The 24902-nt window shown below is 39.6% G+C and overlaps 1 protein-coding gene and 1 long non-coding RNA gene across 3 annotated transcripts in view; one reads left to right on the top strand and one right to left on the bottom strand.

Annotated features, from left to right (window-relative positions):
* Positions 1–24902, top strand: part of birc6 (baculoviral IAP repeat containing 6) — a 61341-nt gene that overhangs the window by 25201 nt on the left and 11238 nt on the right. For both annotated transcript variants that reach the window (XM_088421158.1, XM_088421159.1), the window contains exons 40-67: positions 34–150; positions 1562–1722; positions 2521–2647; positions 2768–2878; positions 3325–3583; positions 3662–4233; positions 4344–4519; positions 4599–4695; positions 4801–4995; positions 5074–5274; positions 6218–6497; positions 6599–6855; positions 6981–7089; positions 7391–7615; positions 7784–8633; positions 8718–8861; positions 10235–10364; positions 10955–11086; positions 11195–11356; positions 11425–11598; positions 12000–12199; positions 12305–12635; positions 12814–13031; positions 13908–14072; positions 14871–15042; positions 22051–22273; positions 22703–22848; positions 23450–23560. In XM_088421158.1, coding sequence (XP_088277284.1) covers positions 34–150; positions 1562–1722; positions 2521–2647; positions 2768–2878; positions 3325–3583; positions 3662–4233; positions 4344–4519; positions 4599–4695; positions 4801–4995; positions 5074–5274; positions 6218–6497; positions 6599–6855; positions 6981–7089; positions 7391–7615; positions 7784–8633; positions 8718–8861; positions 10235–10364; positions 10955–11086; positions 11195–11356; positions 11425–11598; positions 12000–12199; positions 12305–12635; positions 12814–13031; positions 13908–14072; positions 14871–15042; positions 22051–22273; positions 22703–22848; positions 23450–23560 — 6045 coding nt within the window. The remainder of the gene's footprint in view (positions 1–33; positions 151–1561; positions 1723–2520; positions 2648–2767; positions 2879–3324; positions 3584–3661; positions 4234–4343; positions 4520–4598; positions 4696–4800; positions 4996–5073; positions 5275–6217; positions 6498–6598; positions 6856–6980; positions 7090–7390; positions 7616–7783; positions 8634–8717; positions 8862–10234; positions 10365–10954; positions 11087–11194; positions 11357–11424; positions 11599–11999; positions 12200–12304; positions 12636–12813; positions 13032–13907; positions 14073–14870; positions 15043–22050; positions 22274–22702; positions 22849–23449; positions 23561–24902) is intronic.
* Positions 16831–19115, bottom strand: LOC148420079 (uncharacterized). Its single transcript, XR_015866420.1, has 2 exons — positions 18002–19115; positions 16831–17389 (listed from the first exon to the last, which is right to left on the bottom strand). It is a non-coding gene; the product is annotated as an uncharacterized LOC148420079 (long non-coding RNA).

Below are 24902 nucleotides of genomic sequence, written 5' to 3' on the forward strand. Positions count from 1 at the left end.
GTTATTTTGATCGACTCCATCTGGTATTCTTAGCACTGGATGCCAGGTTAGAGGTGGGCTTGGAGCAGCAGGCTGAACTGATGCTAAAAATGATGGCAACTTTACAAGCAGACTCCATTCTACAGGCTCTCACGTCAAGCTCTCCCACAGGTAAACAGAGTGACTACGAATGTGCCAAAAAATGGATTCACATAAGACTCAGGATTCTCATTTACTTCGATTTGAAATGCCACTAAATCGATATAGATAAAATATATCAATGCACTTCCTGTCTGCTTTCATACTACATCGGAGGCGCACTGTGCCATGACGTCACCACTTAGACAGTTATGGAATGTCAAGCCTGCACAGCAGGACACACAAACAATGGAGGAAATGTAACCGCCCAACCCTCACTGAAAGCAGTCATGTCAGATTTTGCAAATTCAAGTAAAGCACCAAAGCCACACGCCAAATTTTAAATGCAACGTTTCACTCCGCTGCTTACAGTTGGATTGTGACCGTCGCAGTATGGTGAATGTGTAAGCATTAAAAGTGGCTTTTCCCTATCACCGGTTTCAGTCACACTGAAACCGTGATAAATATTCTGCCGTCTTCCGACTAAATAGATCCTCAACAGGAATAGCGTTCAGGCATGTCTTCTTCTGCGTAACCTCACACCCACCTATCCTCACTCTCTCGCGCACACGTGAAATAACTAAGCTAACCTGGAACAAATTGTAATACAGAACAGATAGCAAATGGTCCATAATCAACACAACACAGATATGACCACAAACTATAATACAGCAAAACAAGATGAATTACAAAACCATGTATGCGAAGTCCAAATTAATTCACATACACACATTACTCACATGCATATAAATGAATGAAAATACTGTCTATACCTTACAAAATAATGCTACAATAATGCTCTTGATATGCTCAGAGATGAACCAACTGGCACATGTTTCATGCTTTCTCCATACTCTCAATTTAGCTACTCACTAGAAAAAGTTTATTTTCAATTCAAGAATGTACTGAGAAATATTATTTTTGTTTTTCACATAATATATTGGTACTGCATTTTCCTGTGAAATGATAATGTAGTGCATCTTATATTTCTTTTTTTTAATTTCGGGTTTTCTTATTTTATACAATATAAACTATACAATTTATAGATAGTTGCAAAGAGTAGCAGTTGTCCACATGCTATTTTTGTAAAAAATGTATTTTCTTTACTCAGAGGACTCCTTGCACATCTGTCGATTGAAGCCGATTTTTTTTCCATTGAATCGAATCATGTTGAATTGAAAATCATTTTGAATTAAAAATAATTTCTGAATCAAATCATAGACCCCCAAATCAGATTCGAATCGTGAGACAAAAGATTCCCACTCTTATTCCTTACTGTGCAACTATTATCTCAATGGTTCCACTGTAAACAAACTGACAAAACCATGGCAATAAAATATACCGGCAATAATCTCAAATCTGGATCTTATTTTCTTCCTCCAGTTGGAGTTTGGCTAACAATATTATTTTATGGGTTATTTAACAAATGCCTTTTGTTTTCCAGTTTGCCAGACTACCAATGGCACAGATGACTCTCTCTTGAGGGCTCTTCATGGAGGAAGCTCTCCTCCTGGCAGCACCCTCGTAGTCCAACCATCTTCCATTCCCATGCTCAGTGCTTGCTTCAACAAACTGTTCTCCATGCTGCAAGTCCACCATGTACAGGTCTGCACTTTTTTTTTTTACTCAGTTGTACAACATGAAGCTTATTTATTATATTAGTTACAATCCTTCTGGGGGCAGTTTAACATCAACTGATTCACTGGATTATACAATATATTTTGCTGCACACCACACGGAACCACGTCATGGTAGAGAAGCAGGGCTGGTACCTTGCTTTTAAATTTGTTGCACAACACACACGGAACCACGTCATGCTTTTATTTATTTTTTAAATTACATTTTGTCAAAGTGAAAATTAAAACTTTTTAAGATGATGGATAATGTTGGGAAAAAAAATATTTCTGTCAGCCCTTTGAGGTTATTATTTACCGGTAATTTGACTTGACTAGCATCACTTATCCTCTAAATATAAAATGTATTCGAATACATGAATGCATATGCTTTTCTTTTTTCTTTTTTTTTTTAAAAAGAACATTTTAACTAATAAACACTAAAATGACCAACACAGTATGCCACAGACATACAAGTCTCCTCACTTAGACCAGATGTGTATTGTTGTAACAAGCCTCACCTGAGAGAGAAACGATTTTGGGGTTACATACGCTTGTCCCTTTCATTTTTATTGTGCTAAATGGCTCGTGAGATGCTTTGTAGAAGCAAACAACAAAAACAGTTTTTGAGTGAGCTTCAATTTTATAGTCCAAAGGAAAAAAACAACACCCACAAATAGATCCAGATACCAAAACCGAAAAGATCACAAACCTATTTTCAGTGTAATCAAATAGACCATTTTTACTGGACTGTAATCTGTTAAAAAATCAAAACCGTTTCTGTTCTCAGTTGGAGTCTTTGCTGCAGTTGTGGATAACACTGAGTCTCAACACAAGCACAAGTGGCAATGAAGATAATGGATCAGACATCTTCTTGTTTAATTCCAGTCGTGTACCCACCATTCCACTCAACCAAGGTCAGGACTTGTCTCCATCACCTTTTTCGATCACTTGTATTTGGAGGTGTTCCAGCAAATGTTGTTAAAAAGTAATTCAGTGAAATGTGAACATATTTTTGTATTTTCCTGTATATCTAGCATCCATTAGCAGTTTTCTCACTGTGCTGGCATGGTACCCCAACGCCTCCCTCAGAACATGGTGTCTGGTGCTGCATTCATTGACCCTGATGACTAACATGCCATATCATGGTCAGTATTTTACTCTTAGTGTTGTTTAGCATACTAATGTTAAGGTAGACAAGTTGATAAATGTCACTTCATTGAGGCTCTTATTTTATTGATGTGAGTAAATATTGCCTGACCATTGTATTTTAAATCATACTGTATGTCATTATGTCATTACAATTGTATTACTTTTCATTTTAAACATTATGCAGTATTTTAGTCTGTGGCTCCAATAGTGTTCTGAATTTGTTTCATAAAGCTCTTAGGACTAACCTTTCAAATCTATCAGCACTTAGTGAATTGCTTTGATTCTAAACCCACAAACAAACATAAGATAGGGATTTGCGGATAGGATATAACTAATAAATTTCTTTCTTGACTTGAATGGAAGAAAGAATTCGAATACATTTAATACAATATTCTATTGTATCGTATTAGAATATTATGAATTAAAATATCTCAACTTTCAGGCTCGAGCAATGGGATGAACACTCAAGAAAGCACAGCGCATCAGATGGTGTCCGATCCCACCCTGGTTCATGTCCTGGTGCGTTTCCTGTCTGGCAGCAACACCAATGGAACGAATCAGCATAGCTCTCAAGTTGGACCCACTGCCACTCAAGCTATGCATGAGTTTTTGAGTCGCCTGCAGGTGCATCTTTCTTCCACCTGTCCACAAATGTTCAGCGAGTTCCTACTCAAACTCTTGCACATTTTGTCGACTGAAAGGTATGTAGTCAAGGGATGTTAAACATTGCTAAACTGCTGTCATCTTTTGGGAACTTAAATGCCATCTTGAACTTGCAGGGGACCATTCCAGTCAGGTCAGGGTCCACTTGATGCACAGGTGAAGCTGTTGGAGTTTACTCTAGAGCAAAACTTTGAAGTGGTGTCCGTGGTCACCATCTCCTCGGTCATCGAGTCCATCACGTTCCTTGTTCACCATTACATCACTTGCTCTGACAAAGTTGTCTCACGCAGTGGCTCTGATAGCTCTGTTGGGGCTCGCGCTTGTTTCGGAGGCCTTTTTGCCAACATCATTCGACCGGGAGATGCAAAGGCTGTCTGTGGTGAAACCACCCGCGACCAGCTGATGTTTGATCTCCTTAAATTGGTGAATGTGCTAGTGCAACTTCCGCTGTCAGGGGATAGAGAGTTCAGTGGTCGGCTGCCAACAGCCGGTGGCGGGGCAGCGGATAGCAGTGTATCGGATGAAGAGAAGGTTTGCGGAAGTAAGGAAAGTGTGGCTGGAGGATTGGCATCCAGCCAGGGTCCATCTGCTGGCGTGGCTGATCTAGTACTGGCAAACCAGCAAATAATGAGTCAGATCTTGTCTGCACTGGGCCAGTGCAACAGCAGCGCCATGGCCATGATCATCGGTAAGATGTACCAACTGTGACTATTCACCCAAATCAGCATTTTTTTACTTCTTCGGGATTGCCTTCATTGCTTATTCTCCTTCGATCTGACAGTCCTCTTTGATTTCCAGGAGCCAGTGGTCTCCATCTAACCAAACATGAGAACTTCCATGGAGGTCTGGATGCCATTTCAGTAGGCGACGGCCTCTTCACCATCCTCACCACTCTCAGCAAGAGGGCTACTTCTGTTCAGGTCATGTTACAGCCCATCCTCACATACATGGCCTGCGGATACATGGGACGGCAGGTAAGCAAAGTACTTATGTGTTTGGCTGACTTTGTGGTGGATACATTTTTGAAAAATGTATGTCTTGTTTTTGTTTTAGGGGTCCCTCTCGACTTGCCAGCTGTCTGAACCTCTTTTGTGGTTCATTCTGCGAGTGTTGGATACTAGTGAGGCTCTCAAAGCCTTCCATGACATGGGTAGGTACACTGAATTTCATTGTTTTTTTCATGTCCACTTTACAGTCATCATCAACCACTAGTTGTAACATTACAGAATTGTATGACTTCCTTGTGCCTAACCAGGTGGTGTACAATTGATATGTAACAACATGGTGACCAGCACCAGAGCCATCGTGAACACTGCACGTAGCATGGTGTCCACCATTATGAAGTTTTTAGACTCTGGTCCAGGAAAGGCATCAGACGGCAACCTCAAATCACGAGTGATGACGTCAGAGCCAGACAATGCAGAGGGACTCCACAACTTTGCCCCATTAGGTGCGTAAACACAGATCTGCTAAATAAGTAGTCTTGCAGCGACATATAATCAATTCATATTAATATGTTTTTTGTCAGGTACAATTACATCCAGTAGCCCAACAGCACAGCCTGCTGAAGTCTTACTCCAAGCAACACCACCTCACCGTCGTGCTCGTTCTGCTGCCTGGTCTTACATCTTTCTACCTGAAGAGGCTTGGTGTGACCTCACTATTCATCTCCCTGCTGCTGTGCTTCTTAAGGAGCTCCACATTCAGCCACATCTTGCATCCTTAGCCAGTAAGTAGTACCCAGCTGAGTAATTGGGGTCACACATATTAAAAAAAAAAAAAAAAGAAAGATGTGTGACAACTGCCAATCACAATCCAATTTTCCTATGTTAGACTAAAGTAGTCCAAATCTCAATGCTGCTGCACATGTAAATTTAGTAGTTTAGTCGCAACTACCACTGATCCACCTGCCCAAACCAGCAATCAGTCATGTCATCTTTTCATCATTCACATTTGCAAATGCCAGTGATGTTACCACTGTATATCATAACTTAAGAATGGCAATGGTTATATTATATTTTTTGAAGCATACCTCAAGTGTCCAACTTCGACTTGGCGGTTAATTTTAAGTCATTGTGTCATTTTAGGATCAGATATGACGTCAAGTCGTTGACTGTGACATCCCTTACACCTACCAGTTTCTATTTAGTGTTTTGTTATATTTCCCCAAGCTATTTTACGCTTGATTTAATACAAGCAGCAAAACCAAAAATGCAATAAGATGCCGTTTTTATTGATAAACCAAATATGTGTTTCCTTCTGAGCACTGGAGGTACACTTTAAGGCATCTTCATAATTCCTGAATAGATAATGTGTTTATTTTGGTTCTTGCATATATTCCCAAGACTGAAAAGTATTTTAGTTCTGTTAGTTTGTATTACATTTCCTTATTGTTGATTTAAAATGTTTTAATATTTTTTGTTTTAAAAATGTCCCTCATAGTTTTCGTTTTTCTTGGAGTCTCGTAGATCCTATACAACTGTCAAATGAAAAACAACGCAAGTACTTCCCACTCATTTTCCCCCCTAAACCACGCCATCAGCAAAGGGTTTGGGACCACTGGTGTCATGAATGATTTTTGCTGTCACTTTATGTACAGTTAAACTTGAGCTTTGAAGCAACACGTTAACAGTTGTATTTTGTCGTTGTCCATTTTTTTTCTTTTCAATCAGCCTGCCCATCCTCGGTTTCAGTGGAGATCAGTGCTGATGGTGTAAACATGCTGCCACTTTCTACGCCAGTTATCACTAGCGGCCTCACCTACATCAAGATCCAGCTGGTGAAGGCTGAGGTTGCGTCAGCTGTCTGTCTAAGGTTGCATCGGCCTCGTGATGCCAACACCCTTGGTCTATCTCAGATCAAACTTTTGGGCCTGACAGCTTTCGGTAACACGTCCTCAGCAACAGTCAACAACCCCTTCTTACCCTCTGAAGACCAAGTCTCTAAAACCAGGTTCCAAATAGACTCACATCAATTGAGAGTTGGTCAGTTTTGTCACATATGCCTATTTCTGAGTGTTTTTTTTTTTTGTTTGTTTGTTTTTTTCTGTACAGTATTGGTTGGCTGCGTCTTCTTCACCACTGCCTGACTCATGTCAGTGGCCTGGAGGCCATGATGGCCAGTGCAGCAGCACCTACAGCTAACCTTCTGCAGACTTGTGCCGCACTGCTCATGTCACCTTACTGTGGTATGCATTCACCTAACATTGAAGCGGTGTTGGTCAAGATTGGTCTGCAGTCCACGCGCATTGGTCTTAAACTCATCGATATTCTTTTGAGAAACTGTGCTGCCTCCGGCACTGACCCGGCTAGTAAGTGAACACATGTTTCTTTTCTTACTCATATCATACTTATAATCAAGGATGAATTCTTCAGGACTTTTCAGGAAGGGTGATTTTCAGTCAATAAAATGTGTCTTGGTTTTCTCTCTTTTTAGATTTGAACAGTCCTCTGTTGTTTGGTCGACTAAATGGCCTCTCATCAGACTCAACCATAGACATTCTGTACCAGCTGGGTACCACACAGGACTCGGGAACCAAGGACAGGTACATGAAGCACATGGCTTGTTTTAAATGAGACTGTCCTTACTGTCTGTTTTTGTTGTTTAGTTTTACTATGAGAATGATGAATGAGGTACTGTTTCCTATCAAGGTGATATCTGAGACAAGCTCTTAAACTGATCATAAAAAGTGTCTTTATGTTTATCCTTGTCATCCTTTACTGTCGCAGTGCGCTGTTTGTTGCAATTTAAGGCACTTTGACCAAGATCACTTTGAAGGACAGTGGGATGGCTCTTTGAATATTGTCCAGACTCATCTTAGTGTGGTCTGAACTTTATCCTTCCAGAATCCAGGCTCTCCTCCAGTGGGTTCAGGACTCCTCAAGGGTTGCAGCTCTAAAAATTCCAATGGGTTACTCGAGCACAAGTAGTGGCTCATCTTCATTGAGGGAGTATGGGCTCCTCATGCCCTCACCGTCCCACCTCCATTGTGTAGCAGCCATCTTGTGGCACAGCTACGAGTTACCTGTTGATTATGACCTCCCGACACTGCTCAACCAAGAGCTATTTGAGTGAGTCTGTTTTGATTCTCCAAATGTGACTAAGAATGTTTGTCTTTCACTGAAATGCTTTTTGACATCTCTAATTGCATGATGGCTTCAAAAGCACAACCCTGAAACTTTTAACTTTATTGGGTCTTGTGATTAATTACTGATTTTGCTGTCTTTCACTTCTCTTAGACTCCTGTACAATTGGTCCATGTCTTTGCCTTGCGACATTGTGCTCAAGAAGGCTGTGGACAGCCTCCTGTGTTCCATGTGTCACATTCATCCCAGCTACTTTTCATTGCTCATGTCTTGGATGGGCATTGTATCAATGCCCAATGCCACCCATTCTCAAGCCCAGCAGCGCCGACTTGCCATGACTGACGATGGCAAAAAGCAGCACAATGCTAATACCGCCACCACCGGACTTACAGATGACTCAAAGCATGCCAGACCTCCAGTCACTTTATCAGAATCTCAGCTTACCACACTGGCAGCTGCCTCACAGTCTCCAGGAGCAATAGAGCAGCTGCTCGACTCGGGATTGCCTTCATTGCTTGTTCGTAGCCTTTCCCAGTTCTGTGTCTGTCTCCTTGCCAGTGCTGACCTGCCCTTGCCTGCTGCTCTGGCTGACAGGCGGCATTACCAATACCAGCCAAGCTCCACATCCACGCACACCCGTCCACCTCTTGCCCCAGAACTAGCTGCCCCAGTTCTTCGCTTCCTCACCGAAGTAGGCAATAGTCATGCCATGAAGGACTGGTTAGGTGGACCAGAGGTCAACCCTTTGTGGACAGCACTGCTCTTCCTGCTGTGCCACTCCAGTGCAAGTGCCAACACAAGTTGTCAGCCCATGGGCCAGGCCTCCTCTGGAGGTCCGTCTCAATCCCATCCATACCTCTCGGGCTCACGTTTTAACCTGTCGTCTTCTGGCCAATCAGGAGGGCTCACCACGCAGCAAAGAACCGCTATGGAAAATGCCACAGTTGCTTTCTTTTTACAATGCATCTCATGTCACCCAAACAACCAGCGGCTCATGGCTCAGGTAGGTTTTGGTTCTCCTAATAATAACTGCATGTATAACACACAGAATACTTATTCAACCTTGCTATATCTGTTTTTGCTGAAGGTTCTTTGTGAGCTCTTCCAGTCAGCACCCCAGCGAGGCAACGTGCCTATCTCTGGAAGCATCTCCGGCTTCATACGAAGGTTATTCCTGCAGCTCATGTTGGAGGATGAAAAAGTCACAGTTTTTCTACAATCTCCCTGCCCGGTGGGTAACTGGTTTGCATTTCACTTATGTTTTGTATGTAGATTTTACTTTTGGCAAGTGAACCCCAAACTTATCTTCACCACATGTTCTATGCACCCCCACTAGTCTAAACATGGTATTCTGATGAATATTGCATTTGGAATATGAATTAGGCAACAAAATCCACACGCTTTTAGGCATCTTGGGGTGGCTGTTTTGCCACTTGCTGTTGACTGAAAGTCACAGCACATTTGCTCAGGCCAATCATGGCTTAGCTTGCCAATGTCACATGACCAGATTCAGAAAACTGATGAGCTGTGATTGGTTGTTACGTGAGTCTGTAAGCCCATTGCTAACTGCCAACTAGCAGCTCAGGCTTAGCTGAGCATGTGCACGCTCCTCTCTAAGCAGCAAACAGGAGCACCTTGTGTTCTGGCAGGCATGCTTGTCTGGTCCATTAACTACTGGACCTTCATTGTACCCTGTCCCTCTTAAGAAAATGTTGTTTACTGTATATTGGCTGCAGTTGTGGTTCTTTTAGGTCATTTATACATGAATACGTATGCTGTTACGTGACAGGAGTTCCAGAACAATGCTGTGGATTAATAAGGGTGATTCATTTATAGCACGTTCAAGAATTAACTGTGTTCAAAGGAATTTTCATTAACATGGTAATTTAAACAGCCCATCAATAATTTTGAATAATTCAAACTTTATGGTAGAATTATGTGACAAGATATTCTCCCCATAAAACGATGAGACCTCATCTATTGACCCTTCTATTATGTGTGCATAGGTCATAAATAGTTTAGGTTAATTCTCCTGGGAGATATGAAACAGCACCTTAATTTATACATTTTCAGACATGTTCTGAATTTTTACAAGCTGCTACATATAAATTATATACACACACACTCGCACATACATTCTATGTCGCTGTTTGCATGTCTACTTTTCACTGTTTTGAGCAATTACATGGACTGTATACTGTACAGTCATATTCATACCCGACCACTTGAGGGAGGCATGTAACAGTTTGAAGGTCTGGCAACATTTATTAGGTTGGGTGACTTATTCTGGTTTTACACTAGTTATCTTGTGTTAAGTTCCAATTTATTGACAAAGGCTGTATTATATTTTATTACTGCTAGAAACTAAACAAATATATTTTGGCCCATCAAATCCAAATATTTTAACTCGTATATATGTTGGAATTTCTGTTATTGTTTCTTTTTATTCAATTAACACGGTTAAAGAGGCAGGTCTACATAACAAGGACATCTTTTTAAGTCATGTAGTTGACAAAATAATGATAAAAATAGAATTTTATTGTTCATGTGAATCCAATATCAATCTATAAAAAGCAATTGTTTTTGTATCGTTTTACTTTTCAGTTATACAAAGGACGTATCAATGCTACCAGCCACATGATCCAACATCCAATGTATGGAGCAGGCCACAAGTACCGCACCCTCCATTTACCAATATCCACCACTCTGGCTGAAGTCTTGGACAGGGTGTCTGGTATGTATCAAGGAAGAAAATGGCGACTTTGTGATTTGTAATCTGATCTGTAACGTGTCAAACAGTAAATAACAATCAAGTGACAGCAGCCCTGTAAACACATTCAATTGGAGAAATTACTCCCAGACCAGCAGTTTGAGCAGAACTGTAGTCGATACCACAAAATGGTTGTAACTTTTACTCCTCTAACTGCCTTTTTTTTCCTAGTAATTGTGTCAATGACTAATGACTTTTAGATGCGGTAGGCTTTTAGCACAAAATAATCCATCGCCATCAAAGTTTTCTTTCACCTAAATCTTCCTCAGTTGTTATTGATAAATACCTCTAACAATGATAATGGTTATCACCATTTGTTCTTAACCACTACACCAACTTATCAGCAATCATTAGCTATTTTTTTTTCACCCTGCATGAAACCGCGAGTTATGAATGTCCCTTTATGTGAAGAATTTGGGTTCTTAATAGTTTGGGCTCTCAATAACTGATGCCTCTGTAAATTGACATGGTGAAAGAAGTCTGAAAATCATTTGAAAACTATTTACTCACTTGTTCATTGAGTGGTTGTTGTCTGTATAATCATGCCACTTTAGACACACCTAGCATTACTGCCAAGCTCATTAGTGAGCAGAAGGAGGACAAGGAGAAGAAGAATCATGAGGAGAAGGAGAAAATGAAAGCTGACAGCGGCTTCCAGGACAACTACAGTGTGGTTGTTGCTTCAGGTAATCATTTACCATTTGCAACCTCCTTCTCATTATTAATATTTTTTATTTCAAATATAGTGCTGCTTTTATGTTGAAAATGAGAGTTTTTCGTATTTGTTGTCCTAGGTTTAAAGTCCCAGTCCAAGAGAGCTCTATCAACTCCTCCTAGACCTCCATCAAGAAGGGGTCGGGTGATGAGTGACAAGTTGACTACTTCATCAGGTGTAGACCCTTCGACCAAAACCATCAGCGTGCCTGTCTTCCACCTCTACCACAAGTTGCTTCCAGGTACAACATAGTTATATGCAAAGTTAACATGCAGGTTCTTAAACTGTTTGTTCTACCCTTCTCTCTAGGTCAGCCCCTCCCACCGGAGATGACTCTGGCCCAGCTACTGACACTACTGTATGATCGCAAGATGCCACAGGGCTACCAGTCCATCAACCTTACAGTTAGACTGGGCTCCAAGGTCATTTCTGACCCTGGTCTATCGAAGACAGACTCCTTCAAACGGTTACGCACCGAGAAAGGTAGAGAAAGGGTCGTTTTTCTCAAACTTCAAGATCAATCTTTTTTTTTTTTTTTTAATCCAACTGTATTTTTAGGCAGAAATTGTTGAATGGCAACCCTATAATAGAAAATAAATACTATATTTAACCATTGTTGATGTTTATATAATAAGCAGGCTGCGAGTGAAATCACTGAATTTGGTACCTATGATATTTTTGTCATTTTACTTTTATCATGTTTTGTCATGCTGGTTGACATTTAAGTTGCTTTAGTTACATTGCTTATTGTACTGAACATCCAGCTTCCCCTTCAGTCAGAGTATTTCCATAACTGTTAGCTTGATTGGGCAATATAACACAAAAAAACAGAATTTGTTCTTCAAAAATTGGTTTGAATCCCAACATTTGCCCCCTTCTTGCAGTGGATCACCCTGACATGCTAAACAGCTGTCCCGAGGATGAACCTATGACGCCCAGCGACGAATGTCTTGACGCCACAACTGATGAGTCCTTACTTGAAACCCACCCCATCCAATCACCTTTGCAAGTATTTGCTGGAATGGGAGGCCTGGCGCTTATCGCAGAGAGGCTGCCCATGCTCTATCCAGATGTCATTCAGCAGGTTAGATTAGCATACAGCCAATTCAGAACTAACAGTAGTTTTAATATCTTACATGTGTCCGTACTTTATTAAAATGATCTATTCTCGTTCATCCTTTTGCCATAGGTCAGTGCCCCAGTTGTGCCCTCGACAACACAGGAGAAACCGAAAGACGCTGATCAGTTTGAGTGGGTCACCATTGAGCAATCGGGAGAGCTGGTGTATGAGGCACCTGAGTCAATTGCGACCGAGCCGCCGCCCATCAAGCAGCAGTCCCAATCTACAGCTTCATCTTCATCCTCAGTGCAAACAATGTCACCCATCCCGGCCCACTCCTTAGCAGCATTCGGCCTGTTTTTGCGCCTGCCAGGCTATGCTGAAGTGCTTCTAAAAGAGAGAAAACATGCCCAATGCCTGCTACGCCTGGTTCTTGGTGTTACAGATGATGGAGAGGGCAGTAAGTTGCAATAGTTTTACCTTTACAGTTGCCTACAGGCAGATTTAGCTTTTTCTGTGTTTTATATCATACACACTAATTTGAGTCTTACATCTTAAATACTACTCTGAAGTATTACTGAACTGCTGTTTTCCTGACGAATACTACGATAACTTGTGTTGTGTGGTTATACTTCCAGGTCATATCCTGCAATCTCCGTCGGCAAACGTGTTGCCCACATTGCCCTTTCATGTCCTGCGAGCATTGTTCAGAAGCACTCCTCTTACTACTGATGATGGCGTGCTGCTCCGCCGCATGGCTTTGGAGATCGGTGCCATTCACCTTATTTTGGCCTGCCTATCTGCTCTCAGCCACCATGCTCCTCGGAACCCCAACGCAAACAGCAATGTTTCAGAAGTACGGTTCATATTTACCCCTTTTGTGAAATCCTATCCATTGGTCTCTTTTGCTTCAACCCATGTAAATCCCAGAATAATAGCAAGACAATTCCACCTGAAACCACTGTTGATTGGTGCAACGGAAGTGGTTGGAAAATGACACGATGATTTTGAGTATATTCACCTTGAGTGTATTCTTTGCAAAAGGCATATTTGTTTTGTCGTTGATGTGGCGGACACACTGTCCTGTTCCCTTTTCCCTTTATGTGGATTTATGGAGGTCTCATAGCTGACGACAGATAATAAGGGAGATGACTTGAACAAGAGCCAAATATATTTCTCTGGCTGACTTGACTTGCTTTCAATGGGAGCAGAGTAAGGATCAAGGAGTAATTGCTTAAAAACAATCAGAAAGCTCTTCCCCTTAATTCAATATTGCTGGTCCTGGAGTATTTTTTTTTTAAATAATGAAACAGTTTGTATGAATTTGCCTTGCTTGAAACAACACCGCAATGGATCTGATGAAACAGAACCAGAATATGATTAACGTGTAGACTTTCAGCTTTAAAATATATATATATATATATATATATATATATATATATATATATATATATATATATATATACTGATGGATGGAAATCAAATCACAAACTTAGCGATTGAAGAATATTCATTCTTTGCCTTAAAGAAAAGCTTGAGTTATGTCTTTTGTCCCTTTTCACTTCTCTCAACAAATGATTGGTCAACAAGTATAATATAGTATTATATTGTTGGTAAAACCTCCTAGAATAAAGAAGAAAACAACGGATTTTATAGCCTATCCAGTTTGTACATCAATTGTAAGATTGTTATAGTACAGCTGCTCTGATCTTGTCATGTATGTTCTTGACAGACACAGATGTCAAGTTGTCATGGTGGCGGTACCAGTGAGGAACAGCAGTTATACTGGGCCAAAGGAACTGGTTTTGGTACTGGATCCACGGCATCAGGGTGGGATGTTGAGCAGGCACTCACAAAACAGCGTCTTGAAGAAGAGCACGTTACGTGTCTTCTCCAGGTATGTCGATATTCTATATACCTGATTTTGTGCATTGCTTGGAATGACACACTACCATGAAATCAACATTTAGCACCAAATTAGGGTTCATTTAGTCAAAAATTGTTAATAATTTACTACATTAAACTTATTAATTAGCTATATTATTGTTGACACTTATATACCTTTTCAGATTTTTTTTCTATTTGATTGATAATGGATGTTTGAAAGAAATTGGTAAAGAAAAAAAATCAATTATGTAGTACTGTACTTAAAAATGTTCTATCCAAGAGGAAATGTTGCTGCATTGCCTTTTAATGTACGTAGATCATCTTAATCAGAATTATGTCAACAGTAATCATCCACACTAGCTCAATATAATATACTGTATATCATTAGATGATAATAATTTTGAATGCTGACTATTAATGAACCCATTGAACATATAATAAGCATGTTTCAAAATTTGAGAACAAAAAAAGAAGCAAGTAAAAGGATTTGTCAGTATAAATTGTAGTTTAGTGAGGTTTATGTTCAAAAGGAAGTGGGAAGAAGTACCTAGTCCTCCTTGTTTTCAATTTACTCATGTTTGTAATAGATATTGTTTCATATCACAATTGCAAAACAAGGCATGATGTCAGCATTATTAAAAAAAAACTTCATAATGTAATTCATATATACAGTCATATATACAGTCATATATATATATATATATATATATATATATATATAAAATATAATATACATACACACACACACACACACACACACACACATTGCATTCTCCTGCATCTCCTCTTATAATGATCTGTTTACTAGGTGTTGGCAAGCTACATTAATGCCGCAGGTTCAAGCAGCTTCCACAGTTCTGAGACGTCTTCAGCTGAGAGCAAAACCCACAATAGCTCAGCACTTCCAGTAGTGCTGCAGGAGCTACTCAGCCAGTCTTGTCTCATCCCTGCTATGTCCTCCTACCTACGGAACGACTCAGGTAAGCTCATTTTCTGTTAGAGAATTGTGTTGACACAGCTGAACAACCCTTCACTACTACTACACTACTACTCACTACTACACAAGTATTTCTGGGTCCCAGCATCACCACTTTCATTGTTTGAAGGTGGTTTTCTCTGAAATTACTATTGCATGCATTTTTAATTAGCTCGAATATGGCTTACAAAAGTTCATTCCGGCTGAGTTAGTAATACATTTATAGTCTCTTCAAACATATCATTGCTTCATTTGAAGTGTTGCCTAAATAATGACACATTTTTTTAAATGGGAAATGCTACTGCATGTAAAAGCTGGTGGCGTTTTGATCATCATCTTTAAAAGAGTCAGGTGCCCCGCAGGTCTGGGCCTTCAATAAATGTCAAAGAGAGCTGGGTGGAATGAAAAAGTGAAGAGTCCTCCTCTTCCTCTGATGTCCAAAGAGCTGTTACTCAGAAATAAATGTGACCTACCGTCGCAAAATGAGTCACACTGACCCAATTTCAAAAATTATGTTTTGGAATAACCAAAAAAGAGAAAGATCTTAATTTAAATGTACAGATCTTACGTTTTTATTGATATATCAATTGTGTTGTTATTGATATGTCATCTTAGAGATAGCACAATTTAAGTCTAGTGATCTGGGCATCTAGCATTTTTAGAAATACGAGAAAATGGTCTCGTAAAAGGCCGCTAACATATTTACAGCATGGCAACCAGCATGTTAGGTTAATTAGACAACCACCAAATTCGGCTCGGAAACTCAGACATACTGAGGATCAGTTTAATTTTCTGTTTTCAGCCATGAAATACTGATTTCAATGCATTTTATCCAACTTGTAAAAGTCATTTTGAAATGATGTGATTTACTCATGTTTTTGAGTATATCTAGCAGCATGTAAATATCATTTTGAAACATGGGGAACTGTACAATTTACTAATTTTTTGAGTGTATGAATCAGCATCAGGAGTATGTAGGTAGTTTGTTTTTGCATTCATTGGGAGTTTGTTGTACTCTACTCAAGTGCATCGCTTACATCTTTTTTTAGACTTGAAAGTTGGGCCAAACTAGTGGTACCAGTGGACCATTTGATTGGCTTGTCTGCATCATAGACAGGCGTTCTGAATTGTTACTCAGGATATTTCCTGTAATGTTGGCATGTTTTCCCAGTCATCCCATAATACAAAAACACACACACTAGATTATTTCAAGCTCTGAATTTTCTACTGTTGTGAAAATTATGTCGAGTGATATATCAGTGAGGGTAGCAAATGTTGTTTCGCCTACCACCCTCGCAAGTTCTAAGACATTTGTGAACAATTCCGTGACTGGGGACCGATTGACGTCACTCTGTAAATGGGCTGTTGTTTTGTTTTGTTTTGGTTTGGTTTTCATACTCTTTGCAATGTGAACCCGTAGTTTCACATTTTTTCTGCTGTTGGATGAACAACTCCCAAAAAAGATGACTATGACTCATTACTCATTGAATGATTATCCTCTATTGAAGGGCTCCTCCAAAAATTTGGAATGTAGCCATTTGTAGCTTGCGCTGATATAACGCACTGACACCTCTATAGAGCTAAAATGATATTAGGAGAAAAAGGTCATTGAAGTTGTCTTTAGTTTTAAATGATTATTTAGAGAATATCATTCTATTTTGTGCAGTTTCAAATCTTATTTACTTCAGCTATGATAGCCCAAATGGCAAGATTAAAAATATTCATTGGCCTTTGTATTATTGCAAATTTCATTGTGAATAATTACTCAAAAAAGCGCAACAATGTGTTGGACTGTGTTTTTAAATTATATATTTCAGGTAAGTGACAACAATATGACATGAATACTTAATCATAACATCAATCAGAAGGAAATCTTCAAGGCCCAGTCTGTAGTTTTGCTAAAGTCCTGGCTGAGCTCTTAGATGTCCATCTTGATTCCAGCAATGCCATCTTCATGTTTCCAATTGTCTCTACCAGCCCTTTGCTATCTGTCATGAGTTTGTCTTGATATGTTTTGTGTATCTTCAGACAGTCCCTTCAGTTTATCCCTCCTCTTACTTGGGATAAGAATCATGTCAAACTTCAACAAGTGTTCCCAATTTAGCACAGTTCTTTCTTCCTCTCGTTGTTCATAAAAGTAGATTACGAAAAAATCTTTTTCACTATAATGTCGTGTAGATGTAGACGAACACAATCACAAATAGGTTCAGGAACGTGCCGATGATGCCTAACATGGCCAAGATGGATTCCTCCTGCTCCTCCTTCAGCTCCAGTGCACGCACATCATCAAGGGTGATAACTGTGGTGCCCATTTTCCTGCAACTCCCCTATCCTCTCAAGGTGACTTGTATCTGGAATAAAAAGAAATAAGGAATAAGGAATATCTTTCCACATGTAACAGAAGAGGGCATACTTAACTATAGCATTTTGTTTTGTGCCCCACCACTGAACTCTCACTGGATGGATATCAGTCCTTAACTACACCAAATATGGTTGTGCAGTATGGGTATCAACGTTTTTAATGACCTGCCACAACAAGGGGATAAGGCTAATTGCAGGCTTTATGTCAACGTTTGCTAAGCATGAACCTTGGATTATCTGGGATGAAATTGTTAAATTACCCAGTGGTTATGTCTAATGGCAGTCCTTCTGGCAAAAGAAGCATGATTAAATACTGCCATTAGAGCCCCTCACATCCGCCCACTGATTTTCATGTGCTGTAAATGATTAAATACCCCATATGCTCTGTGCAGTTATTAGACATCAGTCACATCTTTCTTGTGGACGAAAATACAATTCTTTAAAAAGCTTCAGGATAGAATGTTCTGTTTTTCTGGGTGTATTTGTCAGTGATGAGCTTCTTCAATCGTTCCTGAAAAATATGCCATCACTGCTGATTGTATCACAAGGAATTACAACAAAAAAAAAATCTTCAAGGAAATGGAGAAATGAAAGTGTCTTACCCTAAGGTGGATTTTGTGCAAGGAATTTTCTTTCACCATGCTTTTTGGACCTTTCTGAAATTCCTTGAATTCAAGTGCACGCTACATGTAGAGATCTGCAGGTTAAGAGGGAGAGTCTCAGCAGCTTTACTCAACTGTACTTCCAGGGAACCCACCTTGTGTCTCATCCAACACCAACAAGTCCAATGTCCCCTGAATTTTGAATTGTGTCAGACCCGTCTTAATCCTCAGCAATTTTTCTTCTGCTTAAATATAACCCCAGCTTTAGTTACGTGATGAAGATGAGCAATCTTCTCTCTTCCCACCTTTTTTTCCATCCCTTCCCTTGCGGTTCCTTGTTTTGTGTAAACTCTTCTACACAATTTGCCCAACTCTGTCCTCATAGCGTTGCTTAATTCACACACACCACTTGCTCTGTAGCTTACATCTCTGTGCTTCGGCTTCCTCTGGGAAATGGCGCAATTAGTGCTTCTCAATAAAGTCCTTTGCTCAGTCCGAATGTATCCAACCCGGAATGGTTTATCATTGTCTGGTAGTTTTGTAGGTGTGTTAGCTGATGTTTCTATGCCACCAAGCCTCCAGTCTTCTCGCTAAGAGCGCACAAGTCCCTGACGTCGCCAGGTCTGATTGTTGATATTCCGGAGGAGGGTAAAAAGCCAAAACATTCCAGAGATTAGATCACTGTGGAGCGGCAGAGGCAGCCGCAGAGCCAGACGATTACTATAGCAGTCGGGATTCTCACGTACCGTCAGTGACAGCAGTGTTACGGTGGGTCCTCAACACCAGTTAGACACCGTGGCAGGACTGTGCATTGCATAACCAAGCAGAATGATGGCAAAAGAGGGAGGATGGATCCTGATGGCCGTGGCAATGAAGGAGCATAAGAATGAGAAGGAAGAAAGAGGAGGGTGGGGGAAACAACATTGCTCACGCTTACGGTTTTCTCCTCCCCTCTCCCTGCTGGGGGGGCTGGATGTGCACCGAGAAGCACAGCTTCCACCAAAACAACACAAATGTAAAAAGAAAAAACATGTCAAAGGGAAAGATAAATATTTCTGCTTTAAGTGTAGCCCATCATCCACTGTTTGTTGGACAGAGCCATGCAGAAGAGAGATGGAGGAGGGGGTACAGTGGTGAAATAAAAAGTGGTTGAAGCTGGGCGGAGGACAAAGCAAGAGGCGGTGAAAAGGGGTGGAGGGAGAGGGGTCTCTGTGCACATTATCTATCTCGTAGGGGAATGATTTTGTGACAGCCACCATGCTCGCCTAGTTGTCTGTGGTCTTAGGTTGCTGTAAAACATAGCTTAATTACTATGTAATCATGCATTTTATTTCCCTATTATGTCTGTGTATTAAATCGATAGTCATCACCCAGTTTAATTACGTATCGTTAGCACTTGGCGACCTAATGAATGATTATAAGTTAAGATATTTGGACTGCAGCACTCCCAGATCATGATCGTGATCAAGATTATTTCATTCTTGACCCCATTAACTAACCCTCATCTTTTGGTAAATTTCATAATTTAAAAAAATATATATTTCTACATATATGTGTACACTAATGGTCACTCCCTACATGTGAGTGTTATTTTTACACGTTGTTAACTTTAAACTTTTTTTTGACTAGTGCTGTACTGAAATGACCATGTTTGGTCAAAACCGAAACTAAGAAAGGCCTGGCTGAAATCCAAAACACACACAGAAAAAGTCTTTTCCTACATCGCCTTACAACAGCCAATCGTCATGAAGTGAAATGTCAGTTTCTTCCCCAACCGTCTTCTTGATATGTGTTAGCTTTTATAGGTCCATAGGAAGCCCACATTATTTAGACATGTGCAGTTATTAAGTTTTAATGTGTTGGATTTAAAATAAAAATTATTTATCAATTGTTTTAGTTCGACATCCGATTGCCTTTGGAAGCACTTTGTAGAGCTGTCAGATGTCATAGCAATAAAAACAGAGTAGCATGGATGAATAAAGCTAGCTGGTAGTAACTACTTCTGTGAATGCCAAATTCAAAATAAAAGCATGCTGCAGCCATTGCATTGATTCCCATGTATTATTTGGTGTTGGGATATGACGTGATTTTCTTTTGCCTTGCAAAGTCTTTTTGGCTTGGAAGCTCGGCAATGCCTTTTTTTTTCCCCTTGACCATTACCATACTTGCCTACCAAGTGACACCCCTCTCATTCTGTTGGCTCGAGAAATTCAATTCTGGCAGCGTTTTATTTATTTAATTTTTTTGCATAATCACAACATCCTTTTCCAAATCGATTATTTTGGTTTCAATCGTCTTTCGGCCGAAGCTCATCTTGCCGTTAGAAAATGTGCTGCTTTCCTAATATTAACCACTAAATTGTTGAAAAATATATCTCAACAAAATTACTTTCAATTTTGCTGAAGGTTACATATTTAAGATCTCTGAATCTGTAATTTCCATCCATCTATCCATCCATTTTCTGGAGCCGCTTATCCCCTCAAAGGTCGCTGGTTTGTTGGTGCCTGTCCCAGCTGGCTTCAGACATTAGGTGGGGGACACCCTGAACTGGTTACCAGCCAATTCATTACAGGGCACAGAAGAGACAAAAACCATTCACGCACCCAGTCACACATAAGGACAATTTAGTATGTCCTGAATCTGTAATTTGAAAAAATTAATCCCTTACACTAATGGACCGACTGAGAAAAACAGTCCTAATTCACAACTAATTAATCTTTTTGGGTGTAACCCTGTTTCCCCTCAAGTCATTCTAGCATGTAATTTAATCACATCGCTGACTTCATCACTTTCAGTGTGTATTTTGCATATTTTGATTGCTATCCAGTGTTAATTATGCAGTTTTGATTGAGTCGGGTACATGGCTGCTGAAAGCTTCCTATTAAAGTCAATACAAACCAAGCCCTAGTCTCATTTCCACCTAACGTTTCAGCATGGAATACTGATAAACAATTAGGAAAAATGTTTGTTACACGACAGAATCAAATTTTGATTTTTAATCATTTTCTATGTCAGTTTAAGTGTGACAAAACAAGTTATGGTTTTCTCACTAAAAAGTTATCAGTACATTTTTCATTTGGTTTTATTTACTTTACCTTTAATACACATGGTTACATTGGCTACTGAGGTCAGCTGTGTTTTGGCTTCGCTCTACTTTTTAAATCACCTGCTTGTTACTTCTAAAAGGTTTTGGAAAACCGTTCACAGTTCAATTGTGATCTGGAGTTATATCATCAGCCACCTACTGCTCATGTCCCATTTGCTTTTTTTTCGTTCCTCATGAAACTAATAAACGCTGGTGCTACCAGCAACCATCTACACTCTACCGCCTGTTCTGTACTATACACTTTTGCAGTGTTGTGGGATGAAAGCAAGTCACACTGCATTGCGTAAAATGGGTATATCATTCATTTACCGAATGTTCACACTGTCCAATGAAACATACATTAAATCTCAGTTACAGCAGAGTGACTATCAAGCTCTAAAGCAGTGTCATTGCATTACCAATGAGCCTCCACCTCTAGTTGTTGTCATGGCAATGGTGAGAGAAATTTAGTGCTTGCCGTAGTGGTGTTTATGTGCGTTGGAGAGAAATGTAATAAAAAGAGAAAGTGCACTGGTGACTACGTGGATGTTGACATTATTTCATGGTTTTTTTATTCGATGACAGACAGGCACGCTTGAATTTTTTTCTGTAAATATCTGACACTAGCATTTGATGGAGTCTTTGCCTTTTTTTAGTTTGCACAATGATTTTCATCTTGTATGTATTGTTCTTAGTTTTCTTTAGGTTTTTTCAAGTGCTTAAAACTGTATTTAAACCATTATGCATCACACATATAATTATGGGCGTAATTCATAATTCTGAGAGCACTATGATAATGAAGGTTTTAATTTCAGTTATTAGTAACTAATAAAATCACCAATAAACTAGTGGATGGTCCCACCAGATCAGCACACCCTACCAAAACATGTTATGTATTTTATTTATTTATTTTTTTTACTTCATTATGAATTGTTCTAATAAGCACTATTTTGTATCTTTGTAGTTTTGGATATGGCACGCCATGTGCCCCTGTATCGGGCATTATTGGAGCTACTTAGAGCCATCTCAACCTGCACATCCCTTGTCCCGCTTCTGCTGCCTCTGTCTGGTGATAGAGGACAGGATGAAGAAGAGGAAGATGAAGAACACTCGGAGGGGCAAACTTCTGTTGGGATGTTGCTGGCCAAAATGAAGACATGTGTGGACACGTACACAAATCGCCTCAGGTAGGGCTTGTACAACATTGTTGGTAACACTCTGTTAAAGAAAAACCCTAAGTGGATACAGGATTACCTTGAATTTGATCAAAGTAATGACAGTAACTTTTAAAAAAATGGACTTTAACCAATCAAAATCAGACATTGCTGTGAATGGGGCAACAGAATTGTTAAATCTAATATAACAGGCCGGGTCATTGATAGTGCCTTTAACTTAATATTTTTGAGGCAGACACTGAAGTCAAGTGATTTTTTAGTAGGTATTATGGTCCACTGTAAGGACACTGCTCCACTTGTCTCAGCTTTGAAGAATCTTCTGTTTGTGCAGAGCCATTCAAGGGTGGTTTCCCCTGTTTGTTTTGGTTCATTAGCCTGTTGCAAGACTTGCGACTTACACCAGTACTAGATTATAACTAAATTTGTTTTTGTCTACTCTAGGTCAAAGAAAGATAAAAGCAAAGGTGTTGTGAAGCAAGATAGCTCAGATCCAGAGCCTGAAGGCCTGACTCTTCTTGTACCCGACATTCAAAGGACAGCTGAGATAGTGTATGCTGCTACGACAAGCCTCCGGCAGGCCAACCAAGGTGTGTGCATTCCAATTCCTATTTTACTACTGTTGCAGAAAATTTCACATTATTATCATATCTGATTACTCTTGGATCACTGCATTAAAACGGCATAAACCCAACTTCAAGTTACGACTTTTAGCTATTTTTAAACTGGCAATCCTTCATTTAATACAGTTTGTTTTTATTCATGCTAAGTGTAATACAGAAATTAACATTTTATTCACTCAGAAGTACTCCACTTTCTTAACAGCTTACTGCAGACCATATCAATAGTAACCGAGGACACCCTAGCTCAACATTAACTTTGAAGTAAAATATTTCCAGCATGTACAAATTTTCATTTGAAGGTGAAATTTCAATTATCTGACATATAGGAGAGTAGTGCAAAAGCTTCCACATGTATATGTAGCTTTTGGACCGTAAACTGATTCAAATCCCCAAGACTGACTTGAGTCCATGGCAAATACTCAAAGCAGGAAATGCAGATAAGATATTTCAACAAAATTTGTCACCTTAAAGGGACATGAAACAGTTTCCATTTACACAGTTGGGCACAGTTGTATTTGTTCCAACCTATTATTTGTGCTCTTTTCCCTCCATACATCATGTTTAACAGAGAAGAAATTGGTTGAGTCTTCAAGAAAGGTATCAAGCAGACCCAAGCCCCTTTCTATCCTACGATCTCTTGAAGAAAAATATGTTGCTGCAATGAAGAAGCTGCAGTTTGGTGAGATAATCTTTCCATGTTAGTTTTTAAACATAAATTATTTCAGCACACTGACGTGTGTAAACTTACGAAGAAAACCATTCTGTCTAATCTGATCCTTTTAACAGGTTACAAATTCTAATTATAAAGAACATTGGGGCTAATTCCATTATTGCTTTCTTGTTTAATAACTTTCAATTCAGCCATCCATTCATACATTTTCCAAACGGCTCACAATGGCTGGGGACGTGCTGGAGCCTATTACAACTGTCATTGGGCGAGTGGCGGAGTAAACCCATAACTGGTTGGCAGCCAATCGCAGGGCCCAAATAGACAAATACCCATCCACACTCAAGCCTACAGACAATTTGGAGCAAGAATGTTTTTTTTTTTTTTGTGGCTCACTTTTTAGTTACAGCTTACCTCATTGGGTCGTTATGACATGGAGATGGAAAAAAATGTAGTCATCTATTATTACATATATACAACAAATTGATGGTATACTATTAAAATTAGAACTCAAGCATAGTATTTTGGTAATTTATATCTTGAGTTACTAATCAGTCTATCGTTTTAGCCATGTCAGGCTTAATTACAATGTTGCTGCATTGTAATTAATTTTTTAAAGCCGTGTCTCAAGTAAGTGCAATTGACTCCAAACAGATTTCTGCTGGACTTTGTATTCAGCTGGAGAATGGGGTTAATGCTCAACATGTTTCATTTAATGGACCTGCATATTGTCTTGCTCAATGGGTAGAATTCTCATGTTTTTGTTTTGTTTTTTTCACAAGTTAAACACCAAGTAAGTGTAATTGGCTCCAAACAGATTTCTGCTGGACTTTGTATTCAGCTGGAGAATGGGGTTAATGCTCAACATGTTTCATTTAATGGACTTGCAGATTGTCTTGCTCAATGGGTAGAATTCGCATGTTTTTTTTTTTTCTCAAGTTAAACACCAAAAACCTCATAAGTAAACAAGACCACAAACAAAAGAAAAAGTGTAGATCTTTTTATCTATAGTTCACATACTGGCTTTTGGGGATCACAAGCTAAAGACGACAGGTGGCATGAATATAATGAAACTTAAATGCAAGTTGACAATTCGAGCCTGTGAGCCTCCAGGCTGGGCAAACAATCTCACGCACGCAAGTATAAATCTGTGCATGTGTTAGTAGATTTCACTACACACTGCTGCATATGTAAAGAAGAAGCATGCACTATAGGACAGGGAAAATGTCCATAAAATGGGAAAAGAAAAATGGAAAATGTTAGCAAACTTTTTTTAAGCACATTGACACCTGCTTCTTTGCCAATCATGTGATAATATTGTGATTATGTGAGTGTTTTTTGTGTAGGTAGAGTA

The sequence above is a fragment of the Hippichthys cyanospilos genome, chromosome 8 (genome assembly GCF_059441005.1).
Source record: "Hippichthys cyanospilos isolate Australia breed blue-spotted pipefish chromosome 8, RoL_Hcya_1.0, whole genome shotgun sequence".
In the NCBI taxonomy this organism is placed as follows: Eukaryota; Metazoa; Chordata; class Actinopteri; order Syngnathiformes; family Syngnathidae; genus Hippichthys; species Hippichthys cyanospilos.